The sequence below is a fragment of the Leopardus geoffroyi genome, chromosome C3 (assembly GCF_018350155.1).
Source record: "Leopardus geoffroyi isolate Oge1 chromosome C3, O.geoffroyi_Oge1_pat1.0, whole genome shotgun sequence".
NCBI classification, from domain to species: domain Eukaryota; kingdom Metazoa; phylum Chordata; class Mammalia; order Carnivora; family Felidae; genus Leopardus; species Leopardus geoffroyi.
This window is the reverse complement of record NC_059338.1, coordinates 1,197,760-1,222,344: the sequence shown is the minus strand read 5'-3', so window position 1 is coordinate 1,222,344 and position 24,585 is coordinate 1,197,760. Positions and strand designations below refer to the sequence as shown.

The following is a 24,585-nucleotide window of genomic DNA, read 5'->3' as shown; positions in this document are numbered from 1 at the left end:
GCAGGACTTGAACCCACAAGCTGTGAGATCATGACCTGAGCCAAAGTCGGACGCTCAACCGACTGAGCCACCCAGGCGCCCCTCCTTTCTTTCTTGAGCGAGGACACACAAGCACCCTTCATCTGCTTATCCTTGGCAGGACAGGGATCCTGACACAAGTCAGCCTCAGGTGCTCAGTGGGCGGGGGGGGGGGGCAGTGCCACCCAGAATGGGCCCCCATGCCCAGCTGGTGCCAGGCAAGAGCAGGCCCTGCCCTGTCTCAGCTCCCCTCCATCCCAGGAGATGTCCTCTCCTTTCTCAGGGGCCAGAAGTAAATTAGGCCCCTTGGGGTGGGAATGGGAGATTTGCACACAGCTCTCTCCCCCCAGACTCTTCATCCCCAGGGAGATTTGTTTCACCCAAAGGATGCTAATCTGCCTGCTCCTGGTGCCACAGATCACAGGGATCCCACCCCCCCCAAACTCCCAGCTCCGCAAAGGGAGGCTGTTCTCCGTAGGGCCCACAGTGGGCAGAGTGGTGGGTCATATGCATATGGACTGGGAGATTGCAGATTTGGTCTAGGAGTTTGGATTTCATTCTGGAAGCCTTAAATCGCTTTATGTAGGATCTGGGTCCCACTTACGGACTTGGACCCTTTTCCATAGGACCCAAATATTCCTGTTTAGACACTAGTACCCCCACATCTATCCTCCAATAATGACTGAGCTCCTTCTCGTTAGAATCTGGAGCCCCTTCTCTAGAATTTAAGCAGCTCTATCAGGTTTTTAAGTTCTGAGACACTGTCTATAGGGCCTAGGCCTCTGTCCATGCGATCTGATGCTGTATCCAGATCTCTATCCAGATGAACTGCTGGCTGATTTGAGCTTGTGTGTGAATGTGTGTGTGTGTGTGTTTTAAGTTTATTTATCTGAGAGAGACAGAGAAAGAGAGAGAGAGACATCAAGCAGGAGAAGAGCAGAGAGAGGGGGAGAGAGATCCCAAGCAGGCTTGTCAGTGTGGAGCCTGATGTGGGGCTTGATCCCATGAATTGTGAGACCATGGCCTGAGCTGAAACTGAGAGTTGGACGCTCAACTGAGCCACCTGGGTGACTGAGCCACCCAGGCACCCTTTGTGTGTTTTAGAATAAGCACCCTCGGGGGCACCTGGGTGGCTCGGTCGGTTAAACATCCGACTTCGGTCCAGGTCATGATCTCATGGTCCGTGAGTTCAAGCCCCGCGTCAGGCTCTGTGCTGACAGCTCAGAGCCTGGAGCCTGCTTCAGATTCTGTGTCTCCCTCTGTCTCTCTGCCCCTCCCCCACTTGTGCTCTGTCTCTAGCTCTAAAAAATAAATGTTAAAAAAAATTTAAAAAAAAAAAAAAAAAGCACCCTCTGTGGGGACGCAGTCCGTCAGGACTTAGATGTGCCCAGTCTTTAGGATACATCTCTTTGCAAGTAGTGTCTTTGTGCAAAAACAGGAGGGGGCCCCGTGTGCTTCTCCGTCTTGGGGAGGGAGTTTCACGTCAAAAGGTGATGTCACCCTTTACTAGACTCTTGGGTGACTCCTTTGTGCCATGCACGAACTGCACAACTGTGTGGCAGTCTTGACATGGGATTTGACCTCCAGCAGTGCTGCAGAGACCTGCCCGCCGGCCTCTGGTCACAGGGTCTTGGCTTCTCTAGGGATTGGGCCTCTGTGCATAAGATCAGGGCCACTGTCCCCATGCCTGGCACCGGATCTGAGCCTAGGCCTCTTTCTGTGGGTTCTAGGCCTCCATTTATATCTGTGACTCAGACCTTTCCTGACGGTGACCCACAGTAAGATGTAGATTTTACAATACAGCACACACACACACACACACACACACACACACACAAGCACACGCACACACATTCGCATATAACCGGAACAATACGTTTCATGAGACAATACTTAGCCTTACTGCAGAGGATGCACTCTGGTATTTGTCTCCTGTTCTAATTGTAAATCTTTTTTAAAGAAAATAAAGGCCTGGTTGAGACCCCTCAAATTTATTCTTGATTTCGCCACCCCGAAGGGTCACAAGCTATAGTTTGAAACACTGGTGTCAAAGGCCTGGGCCCTGACGGGCACTTGGCTGTAGGGCAGGGACCTCTCTGGGGCTGGGGTTCCCTCCACGGGGCTGGTCCTCCCCCTAGGGCCTCAGCCCCCCTTCTCCTCACCTCCAGGCTCAGCCTGAATCTCCCTGGGCCCCTGAGTCTTGCTGGTACACCTATGGCCCCCGTGTTCTCTCCAGGGACACTGGATTCAGGCCCCGGGGAGCTCTCTGAATGCGGTGCCTCGCTCCTGCCCCCGCTCCTGGGACCAGGGAAGCCGGGAGCAGAACAGGTCGGGGGCAGAGGGAGTACTCAGGTGGTGTGTGGCCCAAGGCGGCTCCCAGGACGCGGGGTGGCAACCACAGAGCTGAGCTGTGTTCAATAAATCATGGAGGCTAGGGGCTGGGGGAGGGGGAGACCAGCAGGGAAGGGGGGGGGGCATAGATAAATAATTCATTAAACAAATAAACAAGGAGCCTGTGAGAGGGAGGACTGGGCACGCGTGTGCGCGGGGGAGGCAGCCGGCGGCTCCAGACATGAAATATTCACGGGTTCCGCACCTTGCCCAGGGCCCGTGCGTGTGCCCAGTGCGGGCTGCGGGCGTGGTCCTAACACGGGAAGCTGGTGCCCCTGAGGAGGGCGCTGAAGGTACCTTCCTTCCGACTTTTCCAAGTACGTGTGTCGCCTGGCTACGCGGTGCCCAATGTCCTGCGCGGACGCGGAGCCCCCACGCACGCCTGCGGGCAGGGGACACGGCAACAGGGGGCGCTGCGGCGAGGTCCGGGACATGAGACCTGAGAGTACAGGGCTTGGAGGGCTGGTGGGGTGTAATGACCCCCGACTCTAGCCGCACCCGGGGCCCCTGTAATGAACCCGGCAAGCTGCATGGTGGGGGGGGCCTCTGGGGAGGTAGGCGAGGGTGTGGGTGAATCCCGAGTGTGTCTCGAGAAAAGCTGAGGTGCCGTGGCCTAGCAGTGAACAGGGCAGACTTGGGCGTCTGCTGGCTCCCTCAGTAGCCTGACTCTTGATCTCAGTGTTTGAGGCTCAAGTCCCATGTTGGGGGAAGAGATCACTTAAAAATAACACCTTTGGTTTTTGTTTTTTTTTTTTTTAATGTTTATTTATTTTTGAGACAGAGAAAGAGAGGCGGCGGGGGAGGGGTGAGGGTGGCAGAGAATCCCAAGTGGGATCCACACTGTTGGCAGGGAGCCTGACACGGGGCTGGAACCCACAAACTGATGTCATGACCTGAGCCGAAGTCGGAGGCTCAACTGACTGAGCCACCCAGGCACCCCCCACCCCACCAAATCTTTTTAAACAAACAAACAAACAAACAAACAAACAAACAAACAAACAGGATGGGCTTCGGTTTGAATTTCGGTTCTACACCTCATTGGCGACTCTAGTTACCTAACTTCTCTGGGACCACGTCTTCATCTGTAACGCAGGCAGAATAATGCCCTTCCTCAAGGAGCTGGTTCTCATGGGAATTAGGACCCACGTCTGGGAAGCACTCAGCACAGTGTTGAAGCCCTATGAGGTGCTTGACTCGTGGCGTCCTCATGGCTGTCATTTGTATTCATTTATTTTTAAGAATATTTTCTTTTCAATATTTTAAAATTTATTTATGTATTTATTAGAGAGCATGCGCGTGCCAGCAAGTGGAGGAGGGGCAGGGAGAGAGGGAGAGAGAGAATCCCACGCAGTCTCCGTGCTGTCAGCACAGAGCCCGACGTGGGGCTCCACGTCGAGAACTGTGAGATCATGACCTGAGCCAAAAATCAAGAGTGGGACACCCAACCGACTGAGCCACCCAGGTGCCCCTAAAATATTTTAAGTAATCTGCACGTCCAACGTGGGGCTCGAACTCATAACCCAGAGATCAAGAGTCGTAGGCTCCACCTCCACTGACAGAGGCAGCTGGGTGCCCCTCATCACTCATCACCATTCGTATTAAGGCATTCTCTCCTGAGGTCTGCCCATGAGAGACTAGCCCCAGACTCCCTTTTCCGTTTGTTCTCCTGCTCTCCAAGCTTCTCTCCAAGCTGTCACAGTGGCAGAGCTGGCCCAGGGCTTGGGGAGTGGACGGGGGGGGGGGGGGGCAGGAAACAATTAGATGGAATCCAGGGGAGGGGAAGTTGCAGCCAAAAAAACGGAAAGTCCCCATCCTTGGCAGTATAGAAGGAGGGGTCCTTGACCTTCTCAGGCCGCAAAGCCTCTTGACCCCTAAAACCTTCCCTAGATCCAGACTCTATTCTCTTTCCTGCCACCAAAATTAGCTTTCTAGCAGGTGGCTGCAAGGGGACAGAGGGGGTTGGGGTGGGGTCTCTGAGCGGCATCACAGTGCCCCCTGCCCCACGACCCCGGCCTCATTGTCCCAACTCTAGCCCCCACCTTCTGCCTGGTGGTCGAGGGCATCCCTGGTGAGGGTGGCTGTGCCTGGGCAAGAGCTGGGGAAGTGGTGCCCCAGGGTGGGTGGGGGGAACCCAGGCTGCAGAGCACCTCAGAGGGGCAGGGTGGGGTAGCAGGCCTCCCGGTAGGCTCCAGCATTCCCAGCCCTCTGGAGTCCCCTGGAAAACATCCGCTCCCTGCAGGAGAGAGCCAGCAGGCAGGTCTGAGCTGGCCTCTCCTCCACAGACAGAACAGGTTGGGGGAGGGGGCCTGAGGTCTCATGGGGAGTGGTGGTTGCAGCCTCTGTGTCTCCCCTGGGGAGCCGGGGACAGAGGGCACTACAGCTTGGGCACACCCCACCACAGCCGGGGCCCCAGCCCTTGGCCTCCCTTGGCCAGCCCGCCGCCAACTGGGGAGCCAAGCGTCTGGGCCCCCAAGTGTGAAGACGGTGTCTGCCCACCCCTTCCCAAAGAGCCAACGTCGGTTCCCTGCTTCCCCTCCCCTGGGCTGGGCAGGTTCGGGCTAATCTGCACGAGAGCTTCGCAGCAAACATTGATCTGTAATAAAACCACAGTGTGTGTTCAGGAGCAGGGATTCCAGACACAGAGAGGTCCAGACAGCACACTTACACACTCTCACACCTACGTACAGACGCAAACATGAGCCCCAGGAGGGCACAGGCTGAGCACGGACCCACGCGGACCCACACACACACACACACACACACACACACACACACACACGCACACACACACAGGCACACTGGGTTCTCCACATCCCCTCCCCGCTTAAACTTTGCCCTTCAAAGCCCAAGTCTTCTCTGAGAGCCCGCTTTCCCGTAGCACTTCATTCGTGGCTCTGTAGTGGCATTTGCACTTGGCATTATAATTATTTGTTGGACAACGTGTCTCCCTGAGTAATCTGAAGAATCCTTCAGGGAAGGGATCTTGTCTTGTGCAAGTGCCTACCCCCAGCACGCAGCGTGCAGCCTGGTGTTTAGTCAGTAGAGTAGGGAAGGGGATTCGCAAGTCATTGCCGAGTTGATGCGCGGGGAAGAAATGCACCCAGCCACTGGGCCGGCTGTGTGTGGAGTCCCCAGCAGCACACAGCATAAGCAGTGCCCGCTGAGCACGCCTCGGCCCGGACTTCTGGCCCTCCCCCGGCCCCCTGGCCCCACTGCCTCCAGGCTTCCTCAAAGGGCCTCCTCTCCGCCCCTCGGTTTGGGGTGAGACCACGAATCTAAACTCCACCTGAGGGCTGGCAGGCAAGCTAAGGGTTAATGACACCTCATTAGCGTTTAATTGGAGGCAGGAAGCTGTCCTGGCACCAGACAGGTGGGCAGGCCCGCCCCTGGCTGCAAGCAGGCGGCCCTAGTCCCAGCACCCTGCTGGGCGTGTGGGTGACTTGGCCCCGGAGACCCCCGCCCAGCCCCGGGCACCTCCCCCACCATTTGCTTTGTCAGTTTAGTCGCTAGGCGGTAGGGACCAGCCCTCCCCATCTGTCAGCAGACGTCCAGGGGGAGAGGCGGACTTCTCTTTCCGCTCTTGCTAGGCTGCGCCCCCTCGCACCCGAGGGGACACCGCCGGCTGGGAGAGGGGTGGGGTGAGGAACTGGAGAAAGAGAGAGATTACGGAGCTGCTGAGGGATAAAGTCGGGATACAGACGCGCGACAGGGCTGGGATGTGGGGCTGTCTGCTCAATTTGACCTTAAATGAAGAGAATGCAAATGAGGTGCAGACGAGATGCAGAACAGGAGGTTCTCAGAATTAGCATTCCGAGCGGCGGCGGCTCTGCACCCGCGACCCCAACGCCGTCGCCCGTACTCCCCCAGCCCCCCATCTGCCTGCCCAGGGCGAGGGGCACTGACCATTACTTTGAGTGAGAAAAAGATCTCCAGAACGACAGCAGCTTGGTTGGGCCAGGGCTGCGGGACCTGGGGGGGGGGGGGGGGGGTCTGGGCTCCACTCCGCCTCCCCGCCCCCAACCCAAACACCACCCAAGCTGCCTCCGGAGCTCCGGCAACGACCACTCTCCGGGTTACGGTCGGACGCACCGTCGGTTGCTATGGGGACCCCCTCCCCACGTCCAGGCCTGAACCAATGGGCATCACCGCTGATGACCTCATGCCCCAGGCCCCAGGATTCAATTGGCTACTTGGAAGCCAGGGCGCCCTTCTCCTACTGCGTCACCGCTGGGAATCCCCCGACGCCCCCAGCTGCGGTGGCCTGCCGGAAGAAGGGCACTGGGAGCCCACGATTTGGTGAATGAATGAACAAATAGAGGAAGGAAGGAATCGCTGAAAGAGAAGAAAAAAAGGGAGGGGTCACACAGCCCAAAACTTGGGGATTTCGCTTCTGCGCCCCCGGAAAGCGCGGGGCAGGCCCCCGGGGTCGCAGAGTCTCCCTCCCAGGCTCTGGCGATTCTTCGTGACGCAAAGAGGACCAGAGTCCCCCAACTGCTCGGGAGCGACCAGGGCGGGCCCAGCGAATCGAGGGCCCCACCCTGGGCCGTCTAGCGCCTCTGCGTTCAGGGGAGATCGGTGACGCCCCAAAACTCACAGGCCTGCCCAGCCTCCTGGAGCCGCGCCCCGGAACGCGCCTCGAGGCCTTCTCATGGGTCGGGCCCAGACCCGGAAGGCGGCCCCGCACCTTCAGCCGGAGCCGACCGGGCCCTTGCTGTCGGGGGCACGCCCCGGGGCCGGGCCGGCTGTCCGCGCAGGGCCAGGTGTGGGGAAGGGGCCGTCTCACAAATGCCCGGCTGCCTGCCGAGGCGTCCGCACAGGCGCCCGCGGGGAGCCGGGCGGGCCACCTGCCACCCGCACCCGCCTTCTCCCCGTCGGGGCCGCTGGCAGCGGGGCGAGACCCCCACGGTCCTCAAGGGGCGGGCAGGGGCTATTGAGCGGTCGCCCCCGCTCGCCCCGCTACGGCGTCTCGGGGGTGAGGAGGAGGGGGACGGCGGTGCCCTCGGTTTCCAGGGCGACGCACGGACACCCCCCCCCCCCGCCCCTGTGACAGTGGACACGCAGCTCGAACCCGGGACCAGAAGACCGGGCCGTGGGTCCTCCCCCAGCCCCTCGTGGTCTGGGCTGCGGGCGCGGACACACGGGTGCGCCGGCACCGGCAGACCGGGGGGGGGGGGGGGGAATCTGCGAGGGGCCTCGAAGGGGGGACGGGGTCCGACTGGAGCCCGCGGTGCCGCCCCCCATCCCGTAGGCAGAGCAGGGCGATCAGCGAGGCGGACCCGGGTCCGACCTGGGTGTGGGGGGGGGGCTTTGCGAGGTCAGACTTCGCCCCCCCCCCCGCGCCCCCGCCCCCCGCGCGCTCACACGCCGGCTCTCGCTGCCGCAGCCGGGCGAGCTAATCGGCGCACCATCCACCTATCGATCGCTGGCTCGGTGCCACGCGGGCCGGCACGGTGCCAGCGGGGGCTGCGGGGCACCGGGGCGGGCGCGGAACGGCCGCGGGGGACGGGGCGCCCCTTCCCCTGGCTGCACCCGGGACACGTCCAGAAAGAGGGCTCTGGTCGGGTTTGGGCGGGGGGGTGGGGGGATCATAGCCTGGCCTGCCAGAGGTGGGAGAGATGGCGTGGGGCTGAGAGCAGAGGGGGCCCTCCCTCCTCGGCCCCACCCCCTCCTCCTTATAAAAGCGAAGAACAAAGAAGCCGCTGGGGAAGGAGGCTTTGATCTGACCCCACCTTCGCAGTTCTAGGCCTGGTACCGCCCAGACTGCCCTTGGGGAGGGGGCAGGATGCCCAGCTCGCAGGACCCAGGCGCTCTGAAACTCGGGTGCGGGCTTTCTGGCAGCCCTCGCTTTTGCCCCGACACCCTGCTTGCTGCTCCCCGGGCTTGGGCAGTGCCTCGAGCAGGTGGGCTGTCAGGAGCAGCTGCCCCCTCCCCGCACAGGAAGCCAGCTAGGGAGGTGGGAGGGGGCGCCGGGCTCTACAGCTGCTGCTGGCACCCACCCCACATCGCCCAGAGGGGTGCCCTCGGCCTGGAGCGGATGGCCAGGGCACAGCTGGCACTGAGGTCAGGCAGAGCCAAGCTGAGAGCAGAGGCCGCAGGGAGCCCGGGTGTCGGGGAAGGAGCCAGGGAAGGAGCCGGAGGGCGGTGGGTGGGGCAGAGCAACAAAAAGGGGGGTGGTTTATTGAGGGTTTGGTCCAGACACTTATAAAAATACAAACTGGCATGATGTCCAGCCTCATGGCAAGTCTGTCTTCACAGAAGACAAGTGAGTGGCACCCCCCCCAGGGTCAGGGGGGGGGATGCTGCCCCAGGGAAGTGGCCCCCAGGGTGCCGGGCACAGGCCTCAGCCTCTTCCTTGCCCTGGTCTGGCAATCCACCTGTCCCAGGGTCTTCGGTCTTGGCCCCCAACAGGCTCAAGGATTCCATCCCACCAAAATCCCAGTCCTTCTGGGGGGGATGGGCAAAGAACATCAAAGCAGCCGACGGAGACCCTGTGTTTGTCCTGCCTGGGCTCCGGGGGCGGGGGAGGGGCGCGGGGGGAGGGGGGGGCAGGGCGGTGTGCAGCTCCCTGCAGCAACTCTTCAGCCTGTGATAAGGGGCCAGCCCCTGGAAGGTCACCTCGGACCCTCCGACCGCCCCCATCACTCTTCCATCGGTCTGGCTGGCTTGACGCTGGGGGCCCTCCTCCAAGGAGTCTCGGGAGGGCTGTCGCTCCTGGGGTGGCAGGAGGGGTCCGCTGGGCTCAGAGAATTCGCAGGAGACGCAAAATTGGGAGCAGCAGCAGCAAGAGACAGAGAGGGCTGGGAGCCCCGCCCCCTTGCCACCCAGAGGTGCCGCTCCCTCCAGGGCTTCCGACGGGATGGGCCGACTCCGACTCTGCAGGGGGGTGGCACTGATGGGCTCTCCCTGCCAGCAGCCTCCTCCCTGCCCTCCCCCTAGGCTGTTTGCTCTCGTCCCAGTTCAGCCCAGGGCTTGAAGGCTATTGCCCTGGAGATGCCGTCCCTTGGCCTGGCATAAAGGGGTACAGTTGGGGGCGCCCGGAGGGCTCAGCCGGTTGAGTGTCCGATCTGGCTCTGGTCACAATCTCACTGTTTGTGAGTTGGAGCCCCACGGCAGGCTCGGGCTCGCGGCTGTCAGCACAGAGCCTGCTCCGGATCCTCCGCCCCTCCCCCACTCACACTTTCTCAAGAATCCTCATTAAAAAAGTTTAAAAAGGGGTACAGTGGAAGCTCCCCCAGGGCCAAAGGCCCCACCCGGGCCCCTCAGGGTGTGATGTCCCCAGACTCTCCCCACTACTCCCCTCACCCCCAAGGGCCCAGAAGGGCTGCCCGCCCTGCCCCAACCTACTTACTGCTCTCCTGGCAGCAGACAGACACCTGGAGCTTCAAGCAGCGGCCAGAACTCTCCGGGGCCGGTACCGCTGCGCGGCGGGAAATCGGGAGGGAGGCGTTAGCACAGGCTAGTCCCTGCGCCTCAGACCCTGCTTCAGACCCTTCCGACCGTCTTCTCCCAGGTCCCTGGAAAGCCTGCCCCTACCTTCGGGCCACATCCTGGTGCCAGACTCCCTGTGCCCCCATCACGTCCCCTTCCCCGGCTCCTCCTGCTTTCTCCTCCTCTCGCAGACTCACCCTACGTGACCCGCCACTCAGTCTCAGCCTCGGGCCGCCTGCGCCCCTCCCCCCCCCCCCCCCGGACCCCGGCCCCAGACACCGCCAGTGTGCCTCCCCTCACTCACAGATGTAGTAGTAGGTTTCTCCAGGCAAGAACTCGAAGCCAAGGGAGAAGGGCGTGAAGCGCTGAATCTTCTCTGAGAATCGGACGGGACCAAAGGGAGCGAAGGGGAGGGCGCACTCCCAGCGCTTGAAGGCGCCCGGGCCCTGGGCCTGGCAGGCCTCGTAGCCCTGCCGGTCCACCATGTACAAAGCAAACGTCTCGGGGCCGTCCGGGGGCCCTGGCCCGTCATAATGCGGGCAGAAGATGTCCAGGTAGTCGTTGAGGACCAGCTCCACCACCGCGTCTCCTCCGAGCAGCCTGCAGACATGAGGCGGGTGTGGGCTGAAGGGGCAGGGCACAGGGCACCCGGGGCGTAAGGGCCCCCCCACCAGCCTCTCCCCCACCCACTGGAGAGGGAGCGGCTCGGGAGGGTCTGCGCTTCCCAGCCTGACAACTCTAGAGAGACAGTCGAGAAACGGGGGACGTAACCACTACAGGTCTTGAGAGGTGAAGGGGCCGCAGTGCCCACTAGCACGGGGCTCCCACACGAGAAGGCCACTCACCGCGCCCTGCGTTTTCAAGTCGGAGCTGCCGCCCAGCTCTGTGGCCCCAGTGCCCAACAGAGCGTCTGGCACAGCACCCTGGACTTGACAAATGCCAGGTCTGGGGCTGCTGCACGGCTGGGCGCGGAGGGAGGGGTACGCAGCACAGTCATGGCCTCGGAGAGGGAGGCCCGGATCAGCGTCCGCATCAACAGCAACAGAGAGAGAAAGACTGCTTTGCAGACCTCAGTCCAACACCGGAAAGACGCCACAGGACAAAAAAGAAAGAGGGAGTGGATGGGGGTACCTCCTTTTCGTTTTTCCAGGACAAGGAAATGTTGGACGTGGAGCAGAAGCCCTTCCAGATATTAACCAATCTTTGGCCTACTCAGGACTCCCTTCGCCTCTTGGGAGCTGCCTGTGGGAGCCAGGACAGGCGCGAAGGGCTGCCACCCCCTTCCCCCTTCCCTGCCATACACAGAGTCCAGCCTGACTCCCGAAAGGCCTCTCGCTATCCCTCAATGGGTGGTCTAAGGACCACCTGCATCTGGAGCTCTAATTAGAAATGCAGATTCCTGGGCTCAGCTCAGACCAACTAGAACACGAGCTGGGCCCTGGCTGGATTTGTTCCAGATCATCCCTAGTGCCTGGAAAAGTGTCCTGCCCAAACACTCAATAAGTATTCGTAGATTGAATGAATGAGCCAGAAACCTCAGGGTTCGGGGCTAGGAACCTCAGTTTCTAACAAGTTCTTCAAGTGATTCAGAGGCACTGGTCTGGAACAGAGAGGGGATTCGGAACTGGAGGACAATAGTTGTTGTCACGTGGTGCTCCTATTGTAATGACCTATGGGAGGCTGCCCTCCCTGGGGGTCTTGGGGCTGGAAGAGGCCAGAGCTGAGGTCTTATCTCCCTACAGCCAGCATCCTAGCACACGCCCTGGCACACCGCACACTGTGTAACGCTTGTCGGTGAGTGAGCAAATGCACAGTCACAGATTGTCTCAAGTATCAGAAAGGCAAACAGATGGAGAAAGCAGAGAGAGGCACGGAGAGCTGGGGAAGAAGATGAAAACACTCGAAAATACCGAGGTTCAAAGGCTTGGGAGAAAGAAATAATGATTTTTATCTGCACAGCCTGCACCTCGTTTGCACACGTGACCTCGGCCAGCCAGCCCGATTTCCCAGGGTACCAGGTGTTATGAGCCCATTTTACAGACGAGATAACTGAGGTTGGAGAGGTCAACCGACTCGCCCGAAGGTGATTCAGCTGGAAGGGCTGGGCCGGGACTGGACGGAATTAGAAGGGCGGATAGTGACGGAGATGAAAGCAGAGACAGCGAATGAGATCAGGAGACGGCGAGCGCCAGAGGGGAGGCCCAGCAAGCAGGAGCTTCCACCAGGCTCTTTGCCGAGAGTAGAGCCCCCTCCCTCCCTCTCCAGACCGCGCGCCCCGGCTCGGGCAGGAGGGCGGGGGAATCAGCCGGAGAGAGGCCAGAAGCGAGGGGGCGGGGCTCGGAGCGCAGGCCGAGGCCCCCCCAGCTCCCCCGCTCTCCCAGGTCCCACCATCCGCCTGCGGAGCCGGGGTCCTCCGCCCGCCCCCCAACACGTGCGGGCGGGGGGAGCCCGGGGCGCGCCTCGCCCCTCCCCTCCCCCTCCCCCGCCGGCTCAAACAAAGGAGCCCCGGCGCGCGGCCGGGCGCAGGCGGCGCCGCGCACGGAGCGAGAGTGGGGCGCGCGCCCGGCCCGGGAGCGCGCAGGCCCGGCCCGCCGCCGCCTGGGTTCGGCCCGGCTACCTGGGGTTACTGGAGTTCCAGTAGACGGCGTGGCGGAGGCCGGAGCCCCCTCGCAGCGGGGAGCTGAGGAGCGCGGCCCAGAGGACAGTCCGCAGCAGGGGCAGCAGCCGCATCGCCCCCGGGGTCCGCTCTGGTCTGGTCCGGCCGGTCCCGGCCCGCTTCGCTGCCGCGGCGAGAAAGGTACAAAGTGGAGGTGGGGGGGGGGGGGCGGTGCGGGGCTGGGGGTGGGGTGCGGAGACTCGCGGGCCACGCCCCCGGGTAACTTTCCACCAATGGGGGCGCACCCCCGCCTCTCCGCTCAGAGCCAACTCCTGTTAACCCCCTGCGCGCCGAGGCGCACGCCGGGTTCACCCCGCTCCGACCCCGGCTGCGCCGCGTCGCGAGGGGGCGGGAGGGGCGACGTGGTCCGCTGCTGGGAGTCCGTTTTAGGGAGGTCGCGCCTTTCATGTCTAAGTTAGTACCGGGTAGGAGGCCTTATTGCAATTTGGGGGGACTGAAATAGGAGCACGCGCCCTCTGGCCCCAAGAGGCCGGCGAGGGTCTCCAAAGCCCGTCCGCCTCTACCTGAGAATGTTGCCCATTTTTTAATGCCGGTCCAGGGATAGCGCGAGTGTCGGAAGGGACGGATCGCCTTCTGGGATTTGGCCCGCCCCCATTCCCCCTTACAGGGCCTTAGTGGTGAGCTCGTGCCCATCTCGGGCTTGGCGCTTGCCCCCTTCCGCCCCACACCTTCGTTCTGGGCTGGGGGCCCGCGCGGCCCCATTCCCGAAAACGAAATAATGAGGCCGATTGCGCCCTATACAATGCACCTTTGTTCCCAAGCCCTCAGGTGGGGCGCGGGGTGGTGGGGGGGGGGGAGGAGGCAGGTGCACGGCCTTGGGATCGTGGGAGCCGCCGCCCCGCCCCGCCCCGCCCCGGCTCCGGGGCTCTGACGACATCAGCCAGATCCACTTTTCCCAGCCACTGGTCAGGGGGTGGGGACGGCTTGGCCGCTTGGTTGATAGCCGCCTGTGGGGGCCGCGCAGACCTGGGGGCGAGGACTTGGCGACTGGCGGGTGGCACGGGGTTTTACAACTCCCCGTGGTACTGCAGTGCGCACAGGCCTCCCAGGCCGGGCAGAAACGAGCCGCGAGCATCCCGGGGACACGCGCCGAGCCGGCCTCGGACTCTCGCCCTCCCCGGCCCGCCTTCGTCCGAGGTGGCAGCGCCTCCTGGCGGCCAGACCTGGAACCGCAGCAGGGGCGACCCGGCCTTCCCACAGCCGACAAACTCCGAGGCGCGCTGCCCAGACCTCACTGTTTATTGCACCAGAGCAGGGACAGGCTGTGTGTACCTCCCTCAGCCCAGTCCAGCGCCCAGCCCCTCCCCAACCCCAGCTTCCATGACGTGAGCGGGTCCCTAGAGTGCTGCTCAGCGGCCCGTGGCAGTGTCCGGGGTCCAGGCTCCGGCTCCCTCAGTCATCACGGGGGACTCCAGGGACTGGTCGGCCTCTTGAAGTCCTAGGTCCGGGTGGCAGGCCGGGAAACCTCAGCAGAGGTCAGAGGTAGAGCGAGGACGCTGCTGGGGGCGGCGGGGCAGGTCTGGGGTGCAGACGCCAAGCACAGAGATCAGAGGTGCCCTTTCCCCAGACCATCCGCCCCTCCCACCCATCCTCCGCGCCCCTGCTCGCCTACCTGGACGGTACCACTACGGGTTGGATTCCAGTTTCTGGGCCAGGCAGGTCACCTGAAGGGCGCCGGCTCTGGGGGTTGGCAGGCAATGGCTTCCTCGGGGGTGGGGGCTTGGCGGGCCCCTGTGAGTGGGAGAGAAGGCAGGAGGCTGGCTTGGGAGGGGATGTCATGGTGCCCACCTGGTTGTTGGGGAACACCGGCTTGTGGGGCCGGCTTCAGAGGTCACCTCTGTCTCCAAACAAACCTGTCACCGGTAAAGGGCACCAGCGGATGTGCCCTTAGGCACAGAGGGGGCATCTCACCATGGCCACCACTGCCACGGCTATTAGCACCACAGCCCTGGGTGGGGGAGAGGCTGTGCCCTTCTCTCCCCACACTGTTACCTTAGGGTGCCTCACCACCGGGTCAGCGGGCAGAGGGCGGGTGGGGGGATTGGGTCGGTCAGCCAGCTCAGCCTGGACAGAGAGAGGGGCAGTGCTGTGAGAGCACGGCCAGGGGCAAGAGGCATGCAGTGGTTCTCTTGAGGGGTTCCGGTCAACATGCAAAGTCAGCCAGGGGGCAGGAGAGAATGGGGACATGCGCACAGGGCTTGGGTGCCTGCCAGCAGAAGCCTCAGGGGAGGAAGGCACGGGTCAGAGTGGCGGCCCTGGCCAGCTGCAGTCCCGCCACTGACCACCAGATGGCGGTAGAAACCAAGGCAGGAGGCTCACCCTTTGCTGATTCTGGGGCTCAGAGTGTCTGAAGGCTGAGGGGCACCCCGGTCCCCTAATGAAGAGCGCCACTGGCAGGGGACCAGGGTGAGAGCTGCAGCTGGGCACCAAGCCTCCCACCTGCCCTGGGCGAGGGCGGGGCCTGGCCTGGATTTACCTGGAGTCTCTTGGGCACAGGGTCAGGAGGCAGCGGCCTGGAAGGGGGAGCCGGGAAGCCAAGAGCACTGGCCTGCTGAGAGAGCAGGAGGAGCAGACAGGCAGGGTGGGGGCGGGGTGGGGTAGGGGAGCACAGAGACAGATGTGGGCAGAGAGGGGTCAGTGCCTGCGGGCGGGGCAGCCAGGGCCCCAGGGGCGGTGGGCGCAGTGCATGCTGTTATCCAATTGTGTGCAGAGGGGGTGACGAGTGGTGGAGCTGGCATGCAGACCACCCCCCCCCACACCCCTGCCGGGGGCTCAGGGGGCACTCACCAGCCCTCCTACCCATGGTGTCCTGGGCCTCATCAGGGTGTGGCACACCCAGGGCCCCTTCTGAGCACCACCCCCCTCGTCCTCCAGGGGCCCCTCTGGGAGCATCCGCAGACCCACCTCTCAAAGCCACCAGCTTGGCCAGCTCAGAGAGCTCAGCGGACCCTCCTCTAGGTGACTGCCCCTCCCCACTGCAGGCCGGACTCTGCTTCTGGGCCTGCAGCCAGGGGAGTGGGGGAGGGCTGGCCCTGACTCCTCGGGCCGACTCTTGGGCAGTGAGACTCTCTCTGAGTCTAGGACCTTCAGTACCCCCGCCCCAGGGCCCAAGCCGGACGCTTGGACAAGGTGGGGCCTCTCTCCTCTGGTATCCATGACTCACCTTGGCACCTGGCATCAGCAGGACCCTCTGCGGGGGTCCTGGGCGTTCTGGGGGACCAGACTGGGCTGCCCTGGACGTGGAGAAAAGGAGGCAGGGGGCCCAGCCTCAGACCACGCTCTCCACCCGCACGCGACCCTTGAGTGCGGTGGACGCAGGCCCTTGGAGGGCAAGGGTTTAGCCCAGTCAGAGTGGGGAGGCGGGGGCGGGGGGGGGGTGATGAGCCGGAGCGAGGGCCCCACTTAGCACAGGGGCTCCCCGGCTGCCCTCCGTGGGTCTCCGTGTGAGGTGAAGAGTTACGGGGCGTGTGCAGAGAAGGGAGGTGTGGGGGGGCGGTCCGAGGGGCTGGCGATCGGAAGCCGGTGGGGGGCGCCGCAGGACCCCACGGCCGTTGTGTGCCGCAGGCAGGGCGGTCGAGGGAGCGGCGGAGGAGCCTGGTACCTGTACTGGCAGCTGGGGCCTTTGAGCTGACAGAGCCGTTGGCGCAGGCGGGCACGGTGCCAGTAGCTGGCGCCCAGGAGCATCAGGGCCACCAACAGCAGGAGGCTGAGGGGCAGCCCTATGGTCAGGGAGCTGGTTGCTGTGGGGAGAAGGCGGGTGGGGCTAGGATCCTGCACCCAGGAAGGGGTGGCAGGTGGGGAGGGGGAAGTGATCAGAGAACCCCAAGGGGTCAGGAAAGGGCGGGGGGGGGGTGGGTAAGGAAGCCACTGTGCCCTCTCCCCTCCCCCCCCACCTCTGCTGCGGTTGGCGCAGTCCGGCGGCGCCCAGCCCTCCTCGCAGCGGCAGCGTCCTTTGCTGTCGCAGACCTAGGGGTGCAGGCTGAGTAACGAGGGGCCCGTTCCCCTGTCCCAGCTTTTCAGGAGCTCCTAAGTGCGCAACCGGGAGGTGTGCCGGGGTGATGGGATGGAGAGAGGGACAGTTTATCCACGGCAGACCAGGTGAAACCAAACTAGCCCCGCGAGCGCCTTCTCCGTGCCGGGCACCGTACCGGAAACTCCCATGTCCTCTCACGCACCAGGAACTGGGTACTATTATTGCGCCCACTGGATAGTCGAGGAGGCTGAGCTCAGAGAGGTTAATGATCTGCCTGAAGTCACACAGCTAGGCAGCAGCAGAGCAGGGGTCGGAAGCTAGGTGTGTGTGTTTCCCAGCCTGTCACCGTTCTCGTCCCCGGAGGCTGCCTGCTCCCCCCCCCCGCCCCCCGTCTCCCCCAGGCCAGCTCACCCCGTGCCCATGGCACTTGCTTCGACATTCCTGCGCTCCCAGGAGACCCACGGGCTGGCATCGACGGTCAATGCACACCTGCCCAGGGGAGGAAGAACAAAGATCAGGTTCTCACGAAGCTTCACTGGCCCTGGGAGGCCAGGGCGGCTGAGTGGCGGATGGAGAAACCGAGGCCCACGGGAGGACAGGACTTCGCTCGGGCCAAAGAGAGGATCTGAACCCCCCCCTCCGAGTCTGTGCCTTTTACACGGTGGACAGCGAGGCCCGGGCACCGCTCGCCGTGGTCCAGACACCCCTCCCCTCCTGGTCTTGCCCCCTTGGGACTGCTCACCAGGTCGGGACCACAGGCTGTGCCGGGCAGCGTCAGGAGGGGCTGGGCCACGTCATTGCCCAGGTCCAGGTGGACCCAGCTGCAGTTCAGCTCCGGCTGGGTCCCGTTGGCCTCTAGTATCTCCCAGTGCAGATCCCGGGTGGAGCCCCGCAGCGGCCGGGCCCAACCCCCCTGGCACTGGAGCTGCCCGCACATGGCATCTCTGAGGTGGGGGAGGAGGTGCAGGGTCAGGCCGAGGCCCCCACCAACCCAGAGGAGGATCCAGGTTCCACCACTTACTTAGGGGCACAGGACACGTAGCCGCCACCAGGGCTGCGTCCACAGCTCCCGAAGGCATCGCCTCTCGTGTTGGCGGTAAGGAGGCAGCGCGGTGCGGCGGGCTGGGCCCCGGGGCCCCAGAGAGCCTGGCACTGCTGGGCATAGGAAGCGCAGCGCCCCTGCACGCACACAGCCTGGCCCCCCGCGCACGGCTCGCCGTCCCCCAGGCTGACGTCAGGAGGGCACTGGGGGCTGTCTCCCGAGCAGAACTCCGCGAGGTCGCAGTCCCCTCTGGCGGGGCGGCACTGCCAGCCAGCTGGGCGCAGCTAGGGGGGTGGGGGAGGGTCAGAAGGGGTGCCGGGCAGGTCCAGCCCGGCCCTGGGGGTCACAGGGACCCTTCCCGCCGTGGCCCCGGGCGGGTGAGCTGTGGCGGCTGGTCCAGTCCGTGCCCACCTGGCAATCCTGACAACAGAGCCCGCCGGACGCGCACTGCGCCCCAGGCCTCAGCTGGCAGGTGGAGTCGTCGCAACAGGGGTCGGTGCATTCCTGGGGGCACGGGGGGGGGGGGGGGCGGGGGCTGCGTCAGGGCGGGCTGGGCCCCGAGAGCCTACCTCCTCCCCTCCGCCCAGGGCAGCCATCAGAAGGACGCAGCCGCAAGTCAAGGCCAGAGCCCAACCACCCTCGTGGTGTCCCTGCAGGCGGGGAGGGGCGGAGAGGAGCGGGCCGGCCCTTGAGAGCCCACGAAGGGGCTCTGGAGGCTCGGAGCGGGGTAGTGAGCCAGGGCCAGGGCACAGGAATGAGTGGGGCAGGGCTTCGGGCGAGGGGCTCACGTCCGGGAAGCCACAGTCACACTGCTCGCCCGGCTCCACCAACATATTTCCGCAGACCGCGGCCATAGAGGGCAGGCCGGGCCGCCGTTCGAAGAGGCAGCTGCCCATCCCCTCCAGGAGAGCCTCCTCCAGGGCCCGCCGGCTGCAGTTGCTGAAGTTGAGGCCTGGCAGGAAGCTGGGGACGGTGGGGGAGAGGTTGGGGCTGCAGCCACCCCCTGCCCCTGCCCCTGCCCCTGCCCGCTGTGCGTCCTGCAGCCACTCACTCTGTGGAGGCCTCCATGATGCAGCTCTTGGCCGGGGCCGGGCCCGGGCAGGGGCAGCTGTTCCCTGGCAAGTCGTGGTCCAGGCCCAGGCTGTGGCCCAGCTCGTGAGCTATGGAGGACGCAACCCCCAGGACGCTGGTGGAGTGGTCCTGGCATTGGGGAGGGGACACCCCAGGTCCAGCACCAGCCTGACTCTCTTGTTCTCTCCTCATCTGACCTCTTGGGCGCTCAGCCTCCCTCCTTCACTGCTTCTGGAGTAGGAGGAGAGCCCGGGCCTGGGTGGTGGGAAGGCTTAGAGCTCCCTCAGCTCTGTTCCTGTCCCTTACGTGTGGCCCTGGGCACTCGCCTCTGTTCTGTGGGCCTCAGCTACCCCCTCCTCCCCTGCGAGGTGCCCTCACAGGTGAAGCCCCCACGTAACGGTGCCGTGACAGCAGGCGCCACGTCCTCCCCGCCGTCCTCCCCCCCCGCCCCCCCCCATCCCCACATCCGCGGCTTTGGGGTAGGTAACTCGGTGGGGTCGGGGCGGGGCTCGTGGAGGAAGCGACACACGAGGGCCCCGGCATCGCTCACCATGTTCACGCCCCCCGAGAAGTCAGGAGAGCAGATGGAATTCTGAACGGCCATGCCCACCGCGGGCCCGGAGAACGAGGTGGCCCTGTGGGATCGCAGGGCCGACAGGTCAGCCCAGAGCTTCAGGGCCGCAGGCGGGGAGCTGGGGCGCAGCCGGGGGTCTTACGTCACGAGCTGGGCGCTGTCGTGGGGCAGTCGAGGCAGTAAGTCTTCCCGCCGCCAGCGCAGGAAGTTGTGTAGCGTGAGGCCGGGGTCCCGGCTGATCTCCACCAGGTCACGCTGGCTCCAGGCCTCCAGGCCCACCAGCGCCACCCGGACGTTCAGGGGCCGGAAGAACTGAAAGAGAACGGGGGCTCAGGAGAGGGGTCCCCGCGGCCACAGGGCCGTCCGGCTGCTGCTGGGCCCGGCACTCACGGTGTCCAGGAGAAAGGCCACCTTCAGCATGCGGGTCAGCAGGTGCTGGAAGTCCGGGTACCTCTGGACCTGCGGCTCAAGGGAAACGACCATGAAAAGGAGCAGACGCGGTGGGGGGGGGGGGGGGGGGGTGGGGGTGGGCAGGACACGGCGGGCTGTGTAGGGGAGGGTAGGGGGGGGCAGGACACGCGGCGCCTGCAAGCTCACCTCAGAATGGTCGGCTACGAGCACCAGCTCAATAACCTTGGTCTCTGCCACCACGTCCCGCCTCCGCTGAGGACAAGAAGGGGTGTCAGGCACACTCCTCACGCCGGGGCCACACGGGGCTGCCCGAGCTGTGTCCGCTCCCACCCTGTGTGCTCCAGCGGAGGAGAGCAGAGAGCCCGTTTCACAGAGGAACCCCTGAGAGCCTGAGAGGCCAGGGACTTGCCCAAGGTGGACCGAGAAGTAGGTCATGAGGCTGGGAGTAGATAGAGCCTTGCTTCTCTGGCTCCAAACTCAGAACTTTTCCTGAATTAAAAAAAAAATAACACGAGGGGCGCCCGGCTGGCCCAGTCGGATGAGCACGCGACTCTTGATCTCGGGGGTCGTGAGTCTGAGCCCCACACTGGGTACGGAGATTACTAAAAACAACCAAAACAATAAATAGGGGGCACCTGCGTGGCTCAGTCGGTTAAGCGTCTGACTTCGGCTCAGGTCACGATCTCACAGTTCGTGGGTTCGAGCCCCGCGTCGGGCTCTGTGCTGACAGCTCAGAGCCTGGAACCTGCTTCGGATTCCGTGTCTCCCTCTCTCTCTCTGCTCCTCCCCCCACTCAAGGTCTGTCTCTCTCTCAAAAATAAACGTTAAAAAAAGCACAATTGGGACGCCTGGGTGGCGCAGTCGGTTAAGCATCCGACTTCAGCCAGGTCACGATCTCGCGGTCCGTGAGTTCGAGCCCCGCGTCGGGCTCTGGGCTGAGGGCTCAGAGCCTGGAGCCTGTTTCCGATTCTGTGTCTCCCTCTCTCTCTGCCCCTCCCCCGTTCATGCTCTGTCTCTCTCTGTCCCAAAATAAATAAACGTTGAAAAAAAAAAATTAAAAAAAAAAAAAGAATGCTATTTAAAAAAAAGAAAAAAAAAAGCACAATAAATAAACTTTAAGAAGTAAATAATAAAATAATAGCCAACACCGTCGTATATTTTCCTACCTCAGGCACAGTTTAAGCACCATACAGATACTTGATAGATAGATGGATATAGACTCGTTTAAGCTCCACAGTAACCCTAGAGAGTAACTAGCTTATTCTCCCCAATTTATAAACGAGGGAGCTGGACTCATGCTGCTTTATGCCTGGTGTGGTCTGTAGCCAAGCACTCTCCCACTGGGATCATACGGCCCGTGAAGAGTCTGAGTCAGGTCCCTGCGTCTAAACCCCGCATATGTCATTTAGTGGTTGAACAGCTTTGGGCAAGTCACTGCCTCTCTCTCTCTGAGCTGGTTTTCTAACAAAGACAGAGCTATTGCCAGCCCGAACCTCCCAGGGTCTCGGGAGGAGGAGAGGAGATTATGTCCACACGGGGCCCGACCCAGGGCAACAGCTCCTTAGAAGGTACTGGAAGCAAAGATCTCTGAGGGTCCGGGGCCTGGCCTCAGGGGCAACAGAAGCCTGGCCTCTTGCTGTCATCCTCACCCGACGACTGCGCATGTGGCTGTGGCGCCGTCCCCGGGGCCGCTCCTGGGGAGCCCGCGTGGCCACAGATGCGTGCCAGCTCAACCCACAGGTGCGGCCGGGCAGGAGGAGGTCTCGGGTCCGGGAGACGATGGGGGCGGCTCGCAGGTCCCCGGGCCCCAGCTCCAAGGTGTAGCTTCTCTCGGGGGACAGGACCACCAGACCCCTGGGAGAAGGCAGGAAGTCAGAAGACCTCTCAGCTCCACACCTCAGACCGCCTCGCTCTCTCCACCCCGGTGGGAAGCGCCCTCTGTACCTGAGCCCTGAGCAGGTGCACACCGACGCCCAGGAGCCCACGTGGCCCCGTACCGCTCCCTGGTAGCAGCAGCTCTCCTACAGCAGAGAAAGGTCAGTGCTGCCCCAAAGGCCAGGGTTGGAGCCCAGGAGGCTAGCTAGCCTGTCGGTGAAGGCTGGTGAAGGTGCACCCCACATCCCGTAGGGATGACACCCTCCATCTGGCCGCTGGCGCTGCCCTCGGGCCGGAGACAGGACACTAGACTCACCAGAGTGTGTCCCTCGCTGACCACACGGGTGCCGTCGGGCTGGTTCCACATCAGGTGTGGGCGGCCTGGGACTAGCTCCCTGCGGAGTGAAGAAAAACGGGGGCAATGACGGTTGCCTCCCAGGGCGGTACGGCGACAGCCTGAGGTCCAGAGGTGGTAAGGGGTGGCTGGGGGCCAGGGGGGGCGAGGCCGCAGAGCAGAGCGGTCGGGCCACAAACTCTGCCAGGCTATCTGGGTCCTAATCTGGGTTTTACCACACACTAGCTGTGTGACCTTGGGCAGGTTATGTAACCTCTCTGTGCCTTGACTTCTCCATATGTAAAATGAAAACAGCAACATCATAGCATTTACCTTATAGGTTGTTAGAAGGATTAAAAGAGTTCGAGCACTTAGTAAATGTCACGTACGGTTGTTACTTGTGCTGTTATTGTCGTTACCACCGTCATTGTTACCTATTCTGCAGCAGCTCCAGGGTATGACTCTCACCGTCCAATTCCAATCTGATCCGCAGAGCCTCAGGCAGATTGGTCTGCGGGCACCAGAGGCTATGTCACCTCCCCGGCCCCGCCTGAAACTCCCATCGGTCTCTAACCAGAAAACCTCAGACCCTTAGGAGAGTACCAACGATTAGGTCACTGGGGCGGGGAGGGGGGGGGGGGAGTCCCGAGGGAGGGGCCAGGAAGCCCTGCCCGGCCTGGGGCATTGTTCTGGGGGGCTGTGTGCGAGGTCAAGGAAGGTATCTGAGCCGCCCCTTCTCGGCTTCCTGCCCGGAGAGGAAGCATCGTGGAAGAGCTGGCACACGCCCCAGCCCTTCCTCTGACTCAGCGTTGGAATTGGGGAGGGGGGTGCCTGGTGAGGCCCTGACCTTCCCCCACTGAGAAAACCCACAGAATGAGACCCCGAAGGCAAGTCTGGCCTCAGGGTCTCCCCCGGAGATGGACGGGGTCGGGTGGGGCTGAGGCCGGCAGATGCGTGTTGGGGGAGAGGGGATAAGGGAAGCCAGGTGCTGGGGTGTGGCCGGAGGGGCAGCCAGACCTGGGGTGGCCGTGCCACATGAGGTCCACTCACCTGCTCCTCAGAGAGGGCTGGTTATGGGGGCGGCAGGGACTGTGTTCTGTGCTTGAAGGGACAGGGGGGCTCACCTGGAGCATCTCCGCTAGGCTGAGTGTGGGGCTGTCTTGAAAGATCCGGGGCTCCGAGTGTCCACCCAGGGCCCTCTCTGGCCTTGTCTGCTCCTCCACAGGGCCACCTGCAGGGTCCCCAGGACACCCCAAGAGAGTGCTGGGCGAGCCAGCCCCTGGCGCTGGGCACAGCCGGTGCCTGTGGCCACTCAGGGCCCTTCTCGGCTGGAAGGACTCCTGCACTGCATTCTGGGACTTAAAGGAGCAAGCCCCAGGAGAGGGGCTTCTCTCCACCCCTCACTTTCACCCCTACCCCACCTGCACGTCCCCAGGGAAAGTTCAGCTTGCCCCGCCTGGGGCCCCCTCCCTGTCCCCCCAGGCTCTCACGGGGAGCCCCCTTCCCACTCCCAATCACCCCCCCCCCAGGAACGCCCCCTCTCAGGCCTGGGCGAAGCCTTGTGGCCCGGTGCCCACTCACCCTCCCCTTTCCTCACATCGGAGCTGCGGGAACGCCCATCTCTGGGTGCGCAGTGCAAACACCCCTCCCTAAACATCCCTCAGACCCAGCCAGGCACACCCGCTCGCCACAGCTCCGCTCTTCCCTGCTCCCAATATCCCCCCCCCCCGCCCCCGTCCCCACGACGGCCCTGTCTCCTCCGCACAGCCCACCCCCGCCTGCCATCCCAGCCCCTGGCCAGAGACGCAGCGGGAAGTGAAAGTTCCTAGGAGGAGTTGGTGTCAGCCTCTTTCCAGGCCTACTCTCCGCCCGCCCCCCCCCCCCCGCCGCTCCTCCCGCGTCCCCACCCGCCAGCTCCGCCAGGTTTTTGGTGGCATCAACACGGGGTGAGGGGTGCCGTGACCGCCCGGGCCCTGGACAAGGAAGGGTCCTCTTCGCCAAACCCTCCGGGCCGTGCCCACTCGGCGCCCTGGCACCGGGCAGGATGGTCGGCTAGGCCCCAGAGGGGCGAAGACGTCAGTCCTGGGGAGCAGCGACCGTCTCTCACCATCCTGAGGGGGCGCTGGGCCGGGCCCTTTGGTGCCCGGCACCGGAGCCTGAAAGTGTCCGCGGGGACCGCGCACAGGATGACCGCGCAGGGGGACCGGCATCCCCCTCCATCGCCCAGGACATCGGAGCAGGGCGGGCCGCGCTCTGGCCAGGGGTCTCCCCGGGTCTCCGGCCGACCCCCAGTGCCTCCCGACTTCCCCGTGCCTTCTCCCAGTCTGTCCCCCCGCCCACCGCGGGCCGGGCACTCACCTCGATCTGGGAGCGTCCGGGAGGACAGGGGGCTGCCTGCGCCCAGGAGCCCCAGGGCCCAGAGCAGCGCCAGCCGCATGGCAGCGGCGCCCGGGGCCGGGCGAGGGCAGCAGGTGCTGGGCCGCGCGCCGAGGAACCGCGGCCGCCGGGTCTGCCTGGCGCACCCCGCCGCGCCGCGCCGCCACCAGGCCCCGCCCCGTCCCGCCCCCGTCCCGGGGGCGCAGGGCCAGGCCCCGCCTTCGGGGGAGCCGCGGCTCCGCCCCCGGAGGGCCCCGCCCCCGCCCGCGACTCCCGCGGGGCCCGCGCGGCTCGGCCCCGCCGCGTTCCCGCTGCTGCGCGGGGTGGGAGCCGAATGAGGCCCGGTCCGACCGGCTTGGGCGGCGCGCCTCCACCCGGTCCGGGGCCCGACCCCTTCCCAGCAGCTTGGCTGCCT

At 63.8% G+C, this 24,585-nt stretch overlaps 2 protein-coding genes across 25 annotated transcripts; both read right to left on the bottom strand.

The window, feature by feature from the left end:
• Positions 1-5,640: 5,640 nt before the first annotated feature.
• On the bottom strand, positions 5,641-13,612 carry EFNA4 (ephrin A4). Of its 3 annotated transcripts, XR_006706914.1 has the most exons (5): positions 12,455-13,612; positions 10,142-10,437; positions 9,758-9,826; positions 6,313-6,741; positions 5,641-6,151 (listed from the first exon to the last, which is right to left on the bottom strand). XR_006706914.1 is itself a non-coding variant. In XM_045456118.1 (4 exons), the coding sequence occupies exons 1-4, from the start codon at positions 12,565-12,567 to the stop codon at positions 9,048-9,050; spliced, it is 717 nt and encodes a 238-aa protein (XP_045312074.1). In that variant the 5' UTR covers positions 12,568-13,612; the 3' UTR covers positions 8,556-9,047. The 3 variants fall into 3 exon arrangements, 2 of the variants coding, with proteins under 2 accessions (XP_045312074.1, XP_045312075.1); XM_045456118.1 differs by lacking the exons at positions 5,641-6,151; positions 6,313-6,741 and adding an exon at positions 8,556-9,282 and having other exon boundaries at positions 9,754-9,826; XM_045456119.1 differs by lacking the exons at positions 5,641-6,151; positions 6,313-6,741 and adding an exon at positions 8,556-9,282.
• A 123-nt stretch (positions 13,613-13,735) lies between these two features.
• ADAM15 (ADAM metallopeptidase domain 15) lies at positions 13,736-24,341 on the bottom strand. Of its 22 annotated transcripts, none has more exons than XM_045456074.1 (23): positions 24,153-24,340; positions 22,919-23,025; positions 22,233-22,305; positions 21,777-21,859; positions 21,530-21,606; positions 21,235-21,439; positions 19,772-19,837; positions 19,565-19,633; positions 19,317-19,486; positions 19,151-19,235; positions 18,581-18,729; positions 18,318-18,492; positions 17,941-18,033; positions 17,509-17,813; positions 17,230-17,431; positions 16,899-16,976; positions 16,408-16,480; positions 16,116-16,254; positions 15,678-15,747; positions 14,991-15,065; positions 14,507-14,578; positions 14,127-14,302; positions 13,736-14,033 (listed from the first exon to the last, which is right to left on the bottom strand). In XM_045456074.1, the coding sequence occupies exons 1-23, from the start codon at positions 24,229-24,231 to the stop codon at positions 13,991-13,993; spliced, it is 2,664 nt and encodes an 887-aa protein (XP_045312030.1). In that variant the 5' UTR covers positions 24,232-24,340; the 3' UTR covers positions 13,736-13,990. The 22 variants fall into 22 exon arrangements, 19 of the variants coding, with proteins under 19 accessions (XP_045312030.1, XP_045312033.1, XP_045312032.1 ...); XM_045456077.1 differs by having other exon boundaries at positions 14,127-14,245; XM_045456076.1 differs by having other exon boundaries at positions 14,991-15,062.
• Between the last annotated feature and the right edge of the window lie 244 nt (positions 24,342-24,585).